Below are 17,771 nucleotides of genomic sequence, written 5' to 3'. Positions count from 1 at the left end.
TGTTGTGAGGGTCAGAGGAGATTATGCTCTTAAATCACTTCTTACAGTGCTTGGCATGTAGTATGGTATAATATAAATGTTAGCTTATTTATTATTTATTTGCTTGTGTGTATTGGAGGAAAGTGAACGGAAGGCTTTCTGGGGAAAAAAAAGTTTATCTGTGTGCAAAGGATTATCGAACTCTGTATACTCTTGACCCAGCAGTCAAAGGGCTTGTATCCCAAAGAGATCTTATTATGGAATATTATTGTTCTGTAAAAAACGACCAGCAGAATGATCTCAGAGAGGGCTGGAGAGATTTACATGAACTGATGCTGAGTGAAATGAGCAGAATCAGGAGATCATTATGCACGGTAATAACAAGATTATACAGTGATCAGTTCTGATAGACGTGACTCTTTAACATCGAGATGATTCAAACTAGTTCCAATTGTTCAATGATGAAGAGAGCCTAGAGGTATGTCTGTGGGAACTGAGAGTGGATCACAACATAGCATTCTCATTTTTTTTGCTGTTGTTGTTTGCTTGCATTTTATTTTTTTTTCATTTTTCCCTTTTTGATTTGATTTTTCTTTTGCAGAAAAATAATTGTATAAATATGTATGCATATATTAGACTTAACGTATTTGACCATGCTTAGCATATATTGGATTACTTGCTATCTAGAGCAAGGTTTGGGGGAAGAAGGGGAAAAATTAAAACACAAAGTTTTTCAAGGGTTAATGTTGAAAAATTATCCAGGCATATTTTTTGAAAATTAAAAGGCTTTAATTAAAAAAAAAAAGTTTATTTAACAAAGAAAATTTATCTCACAATTGGCCTGTTAACTTCTCATGTACACAAAGCAGAATAAATATGTACTGAAACTATTTGGACAACAAGTTCTCTATATGTTACATTTTATTGTCTTCTGCAGATGAGTCCCCAGGTCAGGAAGCACTCTCTTGGTATACCTTGTTTTCTTTTAAATAGAGGTTGGGCTCTATCTCTTCCATAATGCTTTTTTCTGATCCATGCAATGGTTAATGTCTTCTCCTTGAAATTATCATATTCATATGATACTTTGTATCTCTATTTCTGATTCTTTTTCATTTGTTATTTTGTGATAAAGGTACTATAGCAATTGTGGCAGAATTCCCCAAAATCTAACAAGATCTTGATTGTTTCTTCCTAGTATTGCTTAAGAAATTTGTTGATTGTATTAAATAAGTTTATAGAAATGAAATATTAAGTATTTTATAGATTATGCTCTTTTAGAATTCAAGACCTTTTCTGAAATATATTAAAACCCTTTTGTGTAAATGGCATATTTATACACAATAATTTCTAAATTTTTCAGAATTACTAATTCATAATGAATTGTTCACATTTGCCTTTCTTCTTGTCTCCTTTTGGCCAATTCATTCATTATCATCTTCTCTACTATAGAACAAGAAAAATAAAAGATGAAGCACAGACAAGTGAATTTTCCATGGCTAAAATGTGTATAGGAACTAGAAATTAATGTTGAAATCTGTCTTTCCTTGTAATTGGAAAAACAATGTACTATTAAACAATTAAAAAAATGTATGTAGGTAAGGGACAATTCCGGGAAGACAGCAGAGTAAGCTGATAAATTTCATGCTCTCCAGATCTCCCCCACAAACAGAACAAATTTGCTCCTCAAGACGAACATAGACTAATGAAAAATCAAGAAAACTTAAAGCAGAACAGGAATCCTCCTGGTAATACCAAAGAAGATCTGAAGAAAGACCCCAGACTGGCATGAGCCAGTATGAAGTATAAACACCCCCAGGCTAACTCCCCAGAAATACCAAGTGGCACCACTGAGGCTAGCTGGGTTGAGGGATCCTCAGTAGGAACCTCAGAAACTTTTACTTCCCAGGCTACAGTGTGAATTCGAGAAGATTGAGGGAACTTCTGCTTATGGAAATGCCAGGCCCAACTGTGCTGCAGAGCCTCAGCCCTGGACAAGGAGGAACCAGTTATCCAGTGAGTGCAGAGGCAGTAGGGCTGGGATGATGCTGGCTTATAGGCACTTGCAGAAGGGGGCAGCTTTTGGTTTGGGCTTCCACATCAGAGGGGAGAACTGAAATGAAGCTAGAAGCACCAACCTTCCTCACGCACCGCACAATTAGAGATGTTTGCCCTGATACCTCATTTAAAAAAAAAAAAAGTATTGGTAAAGAAAGAACCTAATCATAGAAACTTATTATGGGAACACGGAAAACCAGGTTTCATCTTCAAAGGAGGACACGGAAGTAAAAAAAGTAACTTTAAATGGCTCCCTGCCCAAAGAGAATTTAGAAAACTCAAAAAGAATTTAGAAATTAAATGAGAGACATTGAGGAAAAACTAAAAAACTAAAAAAAAAAAAAAAAAAAAAAAAAAAAAAAAAAAGACCATCCAAGAAAAATAAGATTTTTTTGGGGGGAAAAAAATTTACCAACTAGAAAAGGAGATAGTCTTTTTTTTCGTCAAAATATTTTTATTATAATGATGATCTTGAACAATAAATGTGAAAATAAATGATTAGTATTTCATAGAATGAGATTTATCTCCACAGAAAGGGAAAAACAACTCTAGTATCTGTAATATAAATAATTTTAGATATTGAAATTGACTACAATCAGTAACATTTAAAATTATAACCAGTTCTGCACTATTTAAAATTATAGTGCATGGTCTTTTGCATAAAAAAATTTTTAATAGCTTTTTATTTACAAGATATATGCATAGGTAATTTTTCAGCATTGACAGTTGCAAATCCTTTTGTTCCAACTTTTTCTCTCCTTGCCCCCCCACCCCTTCCCCCAGATGGCAGGTTGACTAATACATGTTAAATATGTTTAAGTATAAGTTAAATACATTATATGTATACATGTTCAAACAGTTACTTTGCTTTATAAAAAGAGTCAGACTTTGAAATAAGCATATAGTTAGCCTGTGAAGGAAATAAAAAATGCAGGCAGACAAAAATAGAGGGATTTGGAATTCAGTGTAGTGGTTCATAGTCATCTTCCAGAGTTCTTTCCCTGGGTGTAGCTGGGTCAGTTCATTACTGCTCTATTGGAACTGATTTGGTTCATCTTCATTGTTGAAGAGGGCCACGTCCATCAGAATTGATCATCATATAGTATTGTTGTCGAAATATATAATGATCTTCTGGTCCTACTCATTTCACTCAGCATCAGTTCATCAGCATCAGGCCTTTCTGAAATCATGAGAGACAGAGTCTTAAAGACAGAAATAACTCTTTGAGACTTAGAAGTGAGCAAGAGGAAGCTAGTGATGCTATAAGAAACCAAGAAATAACAAAACAGATTATAAAGAATGAAAAATAGAACCGAATGAGAAACATAAGAAAAACAGCAGATATGGAGGACAGATCAGGAAGAGAAAATATAAAAATAATTGAACTATCTGAAAGCTGTGTCCAAAAAAAACACAATAATGCAGGAAATAATTCAAGAAAATTGTCCTGGAGTTGATAGAACCTGTGGGGAAAGTAGAAATAGGAAAAAAATCTACTGATCACCATCTCAAAGAGATCACTTATGGAAAACATACAGAAATTTTGTTGCCAAATTTTGAAACCCCAGGTCAAAGAGAAAATCTTGAAAGAAACAAGGGGAAAAAATTCAATATGATGGAACTACAATTAGAATTGTACAGTATTTAGCAGCAGCCACAATAAAAGAATGCAGGTCCTGGGATCATATATATCAGCAATCAAAGAACTAGGCTTGTGGTCAAAAATATCATATCCAGCAAAATTATCCAAAATATTGACTGGAAAAAAAAATGGACATTCAACAATCTTGCAGATTTTCAGGACTTTTCTTTCCACCAAACCTGAACTCAATAAAAAATTTGACATATCCAAAATTAATTCTATTCACATGAACAAATTGTTTTTTTTTTTTTAACATGGGAATGTATAGCATATGTTTAAGATTGACATTAACAAAATTGGATAGCTCAAAAGAAAGATGTGTAAAAATGATGTGCAGAGGAAGAATAGACATAGAGATATTAGAGGGGAGAAGAGAGCTAGTAAATATAAAATTCTATTCACATCAGGAATAGGTTAAATAAACAACACTACATATATACCCATGAAAGATATAGCACCCTTAAAAATTCGGAAAGAAAGAAGTGGGAAGAGATGGGGGAGGTGAAAGCAAAAGGTACCAGAAGACAACAAAGGAGTTGTTTTTGCCATAGATGGGGGAGGGGATTAAGTAATAGGGAGGCAAATTAAGGAGCAGAGTCAAAATATACAGTTTCTTCTTTCCTATCCCTGCTAACTCTTCTGCATACAGAAACATTACAACAAGGAGCAGGAGTCAAATTAATTGATAAAAAAAAAATTCAGCTAGTAATCATCGATCTTAGACAAAGTCAAATTTAAAGATTCAATCAGGAGAGAAATCTATATTATATGTCAGCCATACTAATATTGTTTTAGGTACATGCTTACGTATAGGTAAATATGTGTGTGTCTGTATGTACGTACATATATATACACAAATATGTAAATATACATAATGTATCAATGTGACTGAATAGATGTAGATATGTATGCATGTCATTCTATGTGTGTATATAGATAAATATATGTGTGGGTTTGTGGATGGGTGTGAATGTATACATGTGTATGTGTACATGTGTATATGTATATATCTATTAAATATATCTGTGCTTACTGATATTAAGGGAAATGGAGGGGATGAAAGAGGGAAAAAAGAATAAAAAACTGCAGAAGATAACAAAAGAACAATCTTTGCAAGGAAGCAAAGAAAGATTATAACTTTTTTACTATTATATATCCTTTCTTAAACTACTAATTTATTGTTATATATTTTGAATCCTTCTTGATGTTCTGCAGGACACATGACAATATTCTGTTTCATTTTGTTTTCCTTTTCTTTGTTTTTTTAATAAACAGAAAAATTTAAAAATACATGTATTTACAAAATTATTTGTTGTTATTATTTCTATGTTATAGAAGTATTTCAGCGTCAGCATCACTTATAAATGTCACGGATTCCTCTTATCCATTACCAGTTCCATCCACTACTAAGTAATAATTCCTAATAAACTGTGATGATCAGATTCAAAGTTAGATACATTAAAGTAGACCAAAAGCTATATTTACATGACCCATATAGTGAATCATTTCTGTCATGATTTTGCCACTATTTAGCCATGGCTCATCATGGTTGATCAATTAACTTTGGATTTTTCATTTATAAGATTTTGCTCTGAGTGATTTCCAAGTTTCTTTTCCCTTTTGGAAATTTATAATTCTAAGTTTGTATTTGAATATGTAGGCATAGAGCAGCTTTACATAAAATGAGAGGAAAATGGAATTGTGCAATGCTGTATGAGGGGAAGATATTTACACTGAATTAGTGAATATGTTTGGTTTATATAATCTGTGAAATATGTGAAAGGTATATTTGGGATCATTTAAAATTGGTAAAATAGTAAGGGTGAAATGTATCCTCATCATAAAATCATAGAATTTTAGAGTTAGAAAAGAATATAGAGACTTGGGAGTCCAATTGTCTAATTGGCTTGTGAGGAAACTGAAGCTGTAAATCACTTGTGCAAATAACTGAAGCTGAGGAGAGAAAGAAGTGAGGGGGTGAAAAATCCTTCAGGATATGTTTTAGTAAGATCTACAAGAGGATAGAGAAGGCTGGCCAATGGTGTAAATTGTTTATCTTCTCTATCTCCCCTATGCCTTTTTAAATAAAGAGTTTTCTTTTCTTCTAACAGGACGTACCTACAATGATTTAAATCAGTATCCTGTATTCCCTTGGGTGTTAACTAACTATGAATCAGAAGAGTTGGATCTTACATTGCCCAGCAACTTCAGGGATTTGTCTAAGGTGACTTTTCATTCCGATGATTTATGTCTAATATTTTAAAGAGAGATATATGATAGATACAGGAATATTTGTCCTGTATTTAAGTGGACATAGATCTGTATGTATATATCAGATAATATTTCTATCTATAAATATATAAACACTGGATATGTAGGGGATATATGATATGTATGTATGCGTGTGTGTGTGTGTGTGTGTGTGTGTACACACAGAATAACTATACAAAAAATATATATAATAAGGGAGGTGTGTACTTTTGTTGTTTGTTGTTGAGTCATTGTGGCATGACTTGGGATTTTCTTGGCAAAAATACTGGAGTAGTTTGTTATTTTTTTCTTTAGCTCATTTTTACAGATGAATAACTGAATCAGCCACAGTCAGGCAATAAATATCTGAAGCTATATTTGAACTCAGGAACAAGAATCTTCTTGACTTCAGGTCCTCTGTCCTTTGCACCACTTATTGATTCCCAGTTATGTCTATACATTTATCTTATATCTAAATTTGAGATAGATATAAGATATGTCGGTATTTCTGTATCTATATCGGTTTAACACTTAGGCTAATAATTACTTGAAAGGTAGTATGAGAACATCAAAAGGAACTTTGCATTTACAAATTTTTTGATCTTGAGGTTAATATAGAGCCTCAGTTTACTTGTCAATAAAATAACAATAATGATAATCTACCTTACTTATTTCCCAGAGTATCGTGATCCCAGTAATCAAATGAAAAAGAAGATATGAAAGGACTTTTAAAGTGATAAGCACTGTACAAATCTTTATATTACTTCTGTTCTAACAGATGAACCACTTACAAGCAGAAGTTGCTATGTGAAAAATAATGTAGTTATAAAAGATCAAACCATAAATTGATAATGGTTGAGTAGCACCTCAGGCACTTAGTAGCCTGTGAACTTAGGGTTGGATAAATAGATTTACAAATTGTCACTGTGTACAGAATATCGTCAACTGCATATAATCATAGATTGTAAAAAAAGAAAAGAAAAGAAAAAAAAAGATGGAGCCTCAGTAAAATAAGACTTCTCTATAATCTCTTCATTTTTAACATGAACTATTAGAATATTGGGAAATTATGCTCTTGATATCTTTTTAACAACTAGATTTTAAATTCTGACCCAAGTCTCAGGTTATGGATTCATTTGCTTATGTATACCAGTACCAAAATATTAAAATTTTTCATGATTAGCATCTAACTAGCAGCTTCTGTTGACTTGATATATTCTAAATAGAATAGAATAGACACATCTCAACAGATCTGAATGACCAAGATTGTATATACTTGATTATGCTTTAATAAGCCTCAACTTATTTGCCAGTGGTTTATTTTGGAATTAATTCATTATTTTCAAAAATGTTTTTCATGGAAGAAATGTATACTTTGATTTCATTTATTTTTCTAACTTTTTCCACTTAAAATAAGTGTTCATCTTAGCGAATGCATTCTCTTACACTTTTAATGAAAATCTAACACACATCTTGTCTTAGAATTGGCTACTGGCTTTTAACTGTGGTTGATCAGACGACACTTCTTTATCTCTTAAATTTTAAGTACTGTTTCTGATGAATGCCAGTCCTTTTCATGTGTTCTTTAGCAGATACAACAGAAATCAGTATAACATCTAGATGTCACTGGCTGAAGGAACATTTTTTAGTTGCTCGGTAATTGCTCAGACTTATACTAGGTGATATAGGTTTCACTTTGAATTTTCTTTCTGACTTGTAAATTCAAAATACAAAATGAAAAATAAAAATACCCTTGTATTTAGTTATCTTAATGGAAAGTAATGTGATATCATGATTCAAGATAGATCCTAGAGTAATAATGTACAAATTCAAAAAGATATTTAAAATTATATTATAAATTACTACTTTGTTTCTTTATGTGTAAATATCTTCCTCTTTATTCAAATTTATTACTAAGTCTCTTGGTCAACAAACTTGAAGGTTTAACATATACAGGGTGTGTGGGTGGATGGGTGTGTGTATGTGGGGTTGGGTGAGGGGGTTTGTTTGGGGGTGTGTGTGTAAGAGCTGCTGCAGTGTATATGGTAGATTATTGCAAGATTTTATTTTGCTTTTACTATTACCATTCCTATGTAGAAAATCTAATTTAGGAGCTTATGAGAAGGTATTTTACTTTTAAAAAATATTTACATCTGTTTAGAGTTACAGTCTTTTTGATATATAAATGAATTTGGTTTTTTGGTTAATAATACCAGTTTTTAAAGCACTGCAACACATAGGTTAACCCCACACTTAATTTAAACAGCCTTCAATGACATTGTTTTTTAACATTAGTCAGAAAATGATAAACTGAAGCAACTGAAATGGATTGTGGTTAATATTACTGTCAGTCTGATGAATAATCCTGACATATACCAGCAGCTCACTGCCAGTCAGTAATCCTCCTCAAACATAAGTGTTTATTATCTACCCAGTCTGATTACATTTAGAAGTGAACACTACTTATTATTTACAAATATCATATTCCTGAATTTGCATAATCTACTTGTTTTCATACTAGAACGTGAGCCTTTTTCTTGTTCTATTTTTGTCTATATTTGATTAATTGGATATAAGGGGGCAGGAGCTAATGCGCAGGATATTTACAAAAAATTTATTTGAGAGTATCCAGCTATGAGTGGAATTGAAAAATCTTCAGATTATCTTTTCATTTTGGGAAATCACAGATCTGATTCTCTCATTTTTATGTATATGCTCTCTATATTAATTAAAATAGAACATTAAAAAAAACATACTTAATTCTTTACCTTCACTTTTGCTACATAGATATAACAACATAATTTTCTCATTCCTTGTAATGTTTTTAATTGTCTTGTACACATGTAATACTAATTTACAATAATGTGAATAACAATGTCTTTTGTTTAAATTTCTAAAAGCCTGAGTAACCTATTTGAATTCAACAAATGTATTATCATGTAATTCATTAATTTATTGAGAACCTATTGTGCCTGCTTTTCCAAGAGAGCTGAGTAGTTTTGTGATTTGCCCAGAGAAAACCAGTAAGTGTTGGACTGTAGTTTCAAATTCCAATTGATCCTGATTCCATATGCAATCTTCTTTTCACTATATAAAGCTGCTTCCGAGTTTTTTGAAAAAGGGAAAGAATAATTTGTAGATACCGCAGAACCTTAAGCATGATGTTGAGCCCTAAAAATTTTCTGAAATAAGTATAAGATAATTTTCTAACAAATTTCCCAAATTATTCTCTATCAATAAATAGAAAATCCATAGAACTTATCTATCACTATGTATATTTATGACAGTACAAATAGCTAAAAGATAAGACCCTGAATAAACAGGATAATGGGCTGTATTAATTTCACTGCTCTTTTAATAATCCCAACTTTTTCCCCAAAACAAAGCTCATCATTTTAATCCTAGTAATCTATTGGTATTGTATGACTCAGACATTGAAGGTAATGGTCGCTGCAAAATTAAAATTTATTGTCACTCAGTGGTCATTGAATAGGGTTATCAATCAACCAGCAAACATATTAAATGCCTACTATGTGCCAGACACTGTGCTAGACATAGAGGGAAGAGGGCAGGAGCATTGAAACAAAGAATCACAGAATTACCGCTGGAAGTGACCTCACATATCATGTGTTCTAAATCCTAATTTATAGATGAGTAAACCTTTGTCTCCGAGAGGTTTGGTCATTTGAACTTATAGTGTGGTATAGCTACGATTCTAACCTAGGTCACCCGAGGAATTTTGAAGAACAGTGCTAAGATGTCATGACAGAGGTATGATGAAAAAGCTGATGGACTACTTAAAGGTACAGGTCAGGTGGAGAACCTGAGCGTGACATAGGCATTACTGTGATAACAATAGAAATCAATGAGAAGACCTTCAGGTCATTGGATCTATGCTTAGTGGAGAAGATTTGGAAAATTTTTACAAGGTGGTCAGGCATGCTTAGGTTATGGTCTTTGTCACTAGAAAGAATGTCCATGTTGGTAAGTTCGTAAATCCATTTCAGTAAACTCAGTTTATCACATTGCCTTGCACTTTGATATATATCCAGGTATATTTTTCAGTTAATATGTTTTCATGTTTTGTTGTCTGGAGCAAAATTAACTTTTTAGTCTTTCATATATTTCCTCTGCTGTGATATGAAACTTGCAGTTGATTTCTTTGTTGAACCTAGAGAATATTATTTCCTGCCAGTCTGAGCTCAATTAGAAGCCTTTAGAATTTATTAGCTGGCCCAAGCCAGCTTTGTGACTCTGGACAAGTCACGTAACCCTATTTGCCTCAATTTTCTTTTCTGAACAATGAGCTGGAGAAGAAAATGACAAACCATTCTAGTGTCTTTGTTGGAAAGCCCCAAATGAGGCCATGAAAAGTTGGACATTACTAGAAAATGACTGAATAACAACAAAAGAAACTATTTTATAAATGTTTCTATTCCTTTTTGGAAAAAAAGTAAATCCAAGTAGGAATTCCATGATACAGAATAGTATGTGAATTTTTAAATGATTTTTTAAAAATTATGATTGTTAAAGCTTTTGTACACAAAGAGCTGATAAATTGGTTCTGGTAGATTTTCAGGGAGTTTGTTGTATCTCCCTTGCACTTAAATGAACAAAGTGCTTCTGCTACCTCCGCCTTTTTTTATGGAGCCTTGTGGAGAGTTGGGGTATAATGAACTCTTTTCCCCCTCAAAACCTAACTTTACTGTTTGGTTTATATATGTATATGTATGTGTATGTATATGTAATTTTTAATGTATGTATACATTTTACATTATGTCTTCCTTATTTTCTTTCAAATTGACCGTGAAAGTCCAGAACCTCAATCAACCAATCAGTCAGTAAATATTTATTAAATATCAGACACTGGGCTAAGTGTTGAGGATACTGTGCTAATCTCTAAATATAATAAAATAGTAATGTTGCTTTGCATGCTATAGTTGGTTGAGTTTTTTTTAATGTAACCAGAGCCTTATCAGTCTTGCCATTCAAAATTTCCCCCATACACCTACTTTAGAAAGATTCAACATGACAGAGTATAAGATTGATCGTTTCCAATAGCTTTTGAGGATCATTTAAACCTTTTGCCTTAGTTGAAAAGTAGTTCAGGCTGTGTGCTAACACATTCTGGCCTAACACTTAATAGAACCAAATTTATTATTCTATGATCTTGGTCTTCATGTTAAAGATTTTTACCTCTAAATACCCCTGCTAATTCTTGGTTGATTCCACAGGGAAGAGAATGGGGGGTAAGCAGAATTGGAAAGATTAACAGTATTTATTGAGCATCTACTGGTTTGCATGATTTACACTAAGTACAAATCATCTCAGTGTTGTAAATCATTTTCAAAATTAATTTAATATGATAAAATTTTGTTTGAGTTCATAAATTAGTCATATATTTTTATCTATCTATATAGTTTATATGTATATGTATATATATGCATAAATATACACATATACATACATACAATTATTTAATTGTAGATGGTTATATATCCTTGTTCCTTGAAGGGACAGTACTTTCAGTACTTATTCCTAGCCTAGCATTTAGCCCCATGATAGTGTGTCATTAAAGCATTGTTGAGTTTACATTAGCCAATTTACATGTATTTAGCAAATTCATATATGCTATAGTAAAATTATATATCATGTATTATAGTTGGATAATAGAACAAAAATGGTTTTACTAAGTTCAAAATGAGTATTTGAGATGATTTAGAATATAGAAGGTAAAATAAGTAAAATAAGAAAAAAATAATCTAGATATGAAAATGAAATGATAGAGTGTATACATGGTTAAAACCACTTGAGAGAGACAGCATTTTCCAGATTCAAAACTGTCCTGTTATTTGAAAATAAAAGTATGTATTTGTTAGCTCTGAAAGCTTCAGTGCCTCTGATGGAATTTTTTTCCCCAGGCAATATTAAGTAAAATCTAGAGTATGTGAAGATAAGTGCCAAACCATTTCAACTTTACACACCATATGACAAAATACCCTAAGAGTCAAGGTTGGATAAAAATGCTGATCAGCCTGTTTATTATACTTGTCATTTAGATAAAGGAGTTACTATAATAGAAACAGAATTGTTGCTTACACTCTGTTGTTGTTGGGTTTGTTTTTTTAAAAAAAAAACTTCCTAGGACATTTTTTTTTGTATTGCTTCTTTAGAAAAAAGATGACCAAAAAAAAAAAAAAAAAGTGTAATACCTATCAGCATATCTACAGATAGAAAGATATCACACATTTACCCTTACTCTTCAACCCTATGTAGATGTATGTGTGTATTTATATATATACATACATAGGGGTGTGTGTGTGTGTGTGTGTGTATGTGTTCTTTTAGACAAGAATGAATCTTTTTACTTCTCAGGTAAGAGTAAGCATACATAGAATGCTTCAGTTGACTATCACTGTTCCCTATGCATATGAATGATAAGAGAAATCATGCAGTGACCTTAAACTTTTTTAGTATGTTTTTCTTTCCTAGCAAGCTACAAATTCCCCTCTGAATCTTCTTATCCTTCCTACTCCCTATCTTACTCACCCCCACCTCGCCCTGAGACTTTTTCTAGGCATTTAGCTTAACGATGGCATAGAATTAAAGTGATTTATGGTTATATTTACCAGTTTTTATGAGTATACATTTTTTATCTCTCTCGTACTCCTAAGTCAGTGTTGGGTAGCATGTGATCAAGGTTTGGGAAATAGACAAAGTTCAATTAATGAAAAGTTGTCTTTCTCACATTATAACAAATAGTCTGGCAACTCTTTTCTCGATTTATAAAATGCATTCTCACTATCAACCAAACCATTTTGGGGTCACTGTCATCTAACATAGTATAACTTTTTCCTGAATTTTTTACTCATCATATTCCCTTTAACCCTAAATCCTCCTTTTCTATTATAGAATGATTCTTGGATTCCAGTCTACACTGCACTCCTAAAACTAGATTAAAATGTCATTTGATTATGTTTAAGAGGATAAATAGAAATGCACCATATATAATGCAGATTTGTGCATTTCTTAGGCAATATGTGGCCTGCAGGGATACTCTGGAGGACTATAGTCCTTTTCTATATTATTCTTGTTTTGTGATGGAAAACGAGAACCACGAGATTTTATTGCAGAAAGGTCTTAAATTTGAGTAGTTTCTCTAGACTGAACCATGCTCAGGTTTCATTTGGCCAAAGTTTTATCAAAAAAAGTTTCTTCCTTAGAAACTCTATTGAACTATTGTCCTTTAGGGTTATTGTTTCCTGCCAAAAGTTTGCTTTTCATTAGTCCTTTATAATTAATTATCTTTTTTCACTACAATGAGAGAGTTGGATGACATTGAAGTAAGTTTAACTTGTAGGTCCTTTGATCTTATTATCTCTTTGAATGTCCCTGGCTTCTAGGAACCAAAACCAAAGCCAAAAATTTAATTGTTGCCATCTCCATCTGCCTTTCAGACATCTCAAATTAGATATCCAATAGACATCTTAAAGTCTGTATCAAAACAGAACTCATTATCTTTCCCCCTAAATTATTCTCTTCTACCTTCCCTGTTACTGTAGGGGTTAACGTTATCCTCCTAGTCCCTCAGGCTCACAACCTAGGAGTTATGGATTCCTCACTATCTCTCCTTTCCCTTCCCTATATTTAAGCTATTGCCAAGACCTGTCAGTTTCACCTCTGGAACATCTCTAAAATAAGTCCCCTTCTCCTCTTTGACACTACCATCCTTGTCACCTCATACCTGAACTATTGTAATAGTTTGCAGATGGATCTGCCTGCCTCAAGTCTCCCATTATAGCCTGCCTTCTGCCAAACTGATTTTCCTAAAGTTCAGACCCAATCAAGTTACTCCCCACCTCCATTTCATGCCCCATTCAATAAACTCTGTGACTCCCTGGAATTCATGGATCTTCTTAGTTCAGTTCCTACTCCCTTGAAATTCTGGACTCTCTGCCATATATACTGCCATCCAGTGTCACTAGCTTCCTTTACCCTGGCATATGTTTTGTAAATTTAAAAAAATGTCCTGGAGAGAGAGAGAGAGAGAGAGAGAGAGAGAGAGAGAGGAGAGAGAGAGAGTGTGTGTGTGTGTGTGTGTGTGTGTGTGTGTGTGTGTGTGTGTGTGTGTGTGTATCTATCTATGTACATAGATACATAATATATAGATACATAAATATATTTAAGTATAGCCTGCTTGGGAGAGGTAGGGAAATGAAAGAAGAAAAAAAGAATAATTTAAAAAATGTTCATCAGAGAACAAAACAACCTACAAGGAAGTAAAGAAAATATGGACATTCATGAAAATGATTTCTTCTCCTATTATATATCCTTTTTTGAATTTGTAAATTATTGTTATATATTTTGATTCCTCCCTAATGTTCTGCTGGGCATGTGACAATGTACTATTTTTGTCTTGTCTTGTTTTGTTTTCCTTTTCTGTTTTTCTTTTTTTATTCTATTTTTAAATAAAATAAAAATCAGGAAAAAAAAAGATGCTTCCCATTTTCCATTTTCATATGATGTAGATGTTACTATGAGGTGATTTTCAAGAATGTACCAGGGTCATAAGTAAAATTGTAAAGTAAGTATAGTCATTTCCTTTCCTCTTACTTTCCAATATTTTCTCAGGTTTTGTTTTAAAACTCTCCCTCTGGCCCTTAATTTTGAGTTCCTTCCTTATTCTTTGATTTTCCTAGGCCCTCACTGTTACCTCTGCCTAAGTCTGTTTTTCGGCTTTCTTCAGAATTACTAATGCTTTCTCCTTATTTCCTCCCTCCTCCCAACAAATTTTTAAAGAATTCTTTTGTGTAGGTCTGCTTTTTATTATCAAATGAAAGTATGAATTATTTAATGTTGTAATGAATAATCAGCACTTTAAAAGAGAAACTTTCTTAGTACCAATGAATTTCTAATTACTGGAATTTCTATAGTGCCTTTGCCTAGTCCTAGCTTAGTGTTTGCTACCTAATTTATGAAATCAAAATATTTGACCTCTGTTGAGATGATAAATCTTCAGCACTTTCAACCAGTGAATCATCTTCCTCAATATTCTACTTTTTCCCCCAGTTATCCTTTTATCTTTTATTTTTAAAATATTTTTCTCAGTTGTATTTTATTTTTCCAAATACATGTAAAAATAGTGTTCAACATTCATTTTTGTAAGATTTTCTGTTCCAAATTTTTCTCCCTCCTTCCATTATCTCCCCTTCCCCAAGATAGGAAGCCATCTGATATAGGTTAAACATATTCAGTCATTTAAAACATATTTCATATTTGTTGTGCAAGAAATATCAGACCAAAAGGGAAAAAACCACAAGAAAGAAAAAGCAAATAAACACACAAACTAAAAATAAAATGTCACTGAAATTTGATCCACATTTAGTCTCCATATATCTCTCCCTGCATGTGGATGGCATTTTCCATCCCAAGTGTATTGGAAATGCCTTGAATCATTATTGATAAGAACCAGGTTCATCATAGTTGATCATCACATAATCTTGTTGCTGTGTACAATGTTCTCTTGTCAGCCTATGTTTCTAAATTACCTAACTCCTTTTCATGCATTCTAGAGTTCAACCAAACTTTCCCGTTTGATATTTCCTGTACACAGTGTTACATTTCCCACTTGGGAATCTTTTCATAAGCTGGCCCTGTTCTTAGAATCCTCTTGGTTCCCTCTATTGACTCTTGAGAATCTTGGCTTTCTGTAATGCTCAGCTCAGTGCTTTCTCCTACAAGAGATCTTTCCTCATCACTTTAAGTGTTAAATATAATGTCTTCAAACATTTACTTCATCTTTATTTTATATATATTGTATTTGCTTATGTGTTTGCCTATTGTTTTCCCCATGGGACCATGTTTTATTTTTATATTTATGGCACTATGGCCTAAAAGATTACTTGGCACACAGTTAGTAGCTAAATTAATAAATGCTGACCTATTTTAGTTTAATTTAATCATGTGATCCTCAATAGAATAATAAGGTAGGAGATTTAGATTATATGAGATGGTGAGCTCTTTGAGAGCAGGGACTGGCTTTTGTCTTGCTTTTCACTTACCACAGGGCCTGGCTTATAATTATAGGGGCTTATAGTTGGTTGTTGACTAGTTCTGCCGCTAATTGGTTGTGCAATCTTGGGTAGGACACTTAACCTCTCTAAAGCTCACCTTCACCTTTACAATGAGAAAAGTAGAGTAATTGATTTCAAAACTTCTTTCCATCCTTAAAATTCAATAGGTGTTAAATAGAGTTAAATAGAGTTATGCTTATAAATATTTAACAACTGGCATTCTATGAGGAGAAAATAATTTAACACTATCAAAGGCTATAGGAGATAGCAATTTCAAGTAAGATAAAATAGGAAGCCAAACTCCTGAGTTTAAAGGACAAAGAGAAGAAAGGAAACAGAGGTTGATAGTACGGAATTTAACCTTGAAAGGCAGCAGAGACTTTAGTGTAAGTTCCTTGTGAGGAAATATTACTTCATTTTTTTTTTTTTTTGTATCCTCAATGTTTAGGTGCTTAATAAATTTTTGTGGATTGATTGGATCTCTCCCCTCTTTGTTTTACAAATGAGAAAATTGAGTCCTGTGAGATAATTTGCCTAAGGCTTTACATTTAACCTTTAAGATCCAAATCCAGGGTTTTTCCTGATGAAAGTGTATACACACACCATACACAAAGAAAAATGATTACAAATACAAATAAGTATAGTGGTTAGTGAGTCTTGTTTTCTCTTTAGTTCTCACTTTCCTTTCTTGAATCTCATTCTGCTGTTTCCAGGCCACTATGCCTAAAGCATTTGATTCTGTTATTTCTCAGATTAGGTCCTTCAGAAATTGCTTTCCCCCTTCCCATTTATGGAAAGAAACTGAATGCTTAAGTCCCATCCTTCTTCCCCCTTCACCTTACAGTTTCTAAGTAATAATCCAATTGGAGCAATAGATATACAGTACACCAACCCATCTAGGCCCTTACAGAATTCATTTACATTCTTGAGAGTCATCTAGATGTCAAACTTAAATTGAAAGGGTTAAGGGAGAAGGAAAGTAATCCATACATAAGGATCCCTGAGGGCCACATATTGAGTTAGTTTTAAAATGCAATGTTATCTGTATTTTATTGCATTTTTATTTATTTTGTTAAATGTTTCCCAATTACATTTTAATCTTGTTCTGGCTGCTCTCAGTAGCCAGGGCTGATTGACACCACTGATTTAGATTGTCATTCTCCATATTATTTCCCTGCCTCTAGGAACTGTTTATATTAGGTCATTTCTTTATCCAGAATGATTTTAACTGTAATCAACCTAGGTCACTTAATTCCAAATTTAAGTAGCATGGGATTGAAGGTAGTTCTAACAGCAGACTGGCTACGTGGCTTTGGTAGAACTTAGAGCTTTATTTTTTTATCCCAGTAAAATGAAAGTAAGAATATTTGATTGTGATGATACAGTGAAACATTTGAAAAACATTATCTAACAATAAAATGTTAAATGCAATATTTTAAATGATTTTAATAACATAGCTAATAGCATGTGGAAATTTCCTGAATAACCTTTTGGCCTTAATATTAAACTTTGATACTTTAAAATCTCTGGTTTTATTAAATGCCGGTATGCCTTTTTTCAACATATCACAATCCTTCTGGCTTAATAAATGATCTTCAAGAGGTATGGTGGGTCAATGCCCCAGGATGGTGGAGTGGAAAAAGCATTAGATTTGGAGCAAAAACAACAGGGGTTCAAATCTAGGGCATGTGCTTAGAACCAGTTTGTTCTTGGGCAAATTACATCACTTCTGTGTTCTTCATCTTCCTCTGAAAAAGAGTTTTGAGGGTAGG

The 17,771-nt window shown here is 32.8% G+C and overlaps 1 protein-coding gene across 1 annotated transcript in view; it reads left to right on the top strand.

Annotated features, from left to right (window-relative positions):
* The window catches only part of LRBA (LPS responsive beige-like anchor protein), a 745,582-nt gene that overhangs the window by 527,428 nt on the left and 200,383 nt on the right, over nt 1–17,771 (top strand). The window contains exon 43 of the mRNA XM_051966352.1: nt 5,788–5,900. Coding sequence (XP_051822312.1) covers nt 5,788–5,900 — 113 coding nt within the window. The remainder of the gene's footprint in view (nt 1–5,787; nt 5,901–17,771) is intronic.

The sequence above is a fragment of the Antechinus flavipes genome, chromosome 6, assembly GCF_016432865.1.
Source record: "Antechinus flavipes isolate AdamAnt ecotype Samford, QLD, Australia chromosome 6, AdamAnt_v2, whole genome shotgun sequence".
In the NCBI taxonomy this organism is placed as follows: Eukaryota; Metazoa; Chordata; class Mammalia; order Dasyuromorphia; family Dasyuridae; genus Antechinus; species Antechinus flavipes.
This window is presented reverse-complemented; position numbering and strand designations above follow the sequence as displayed.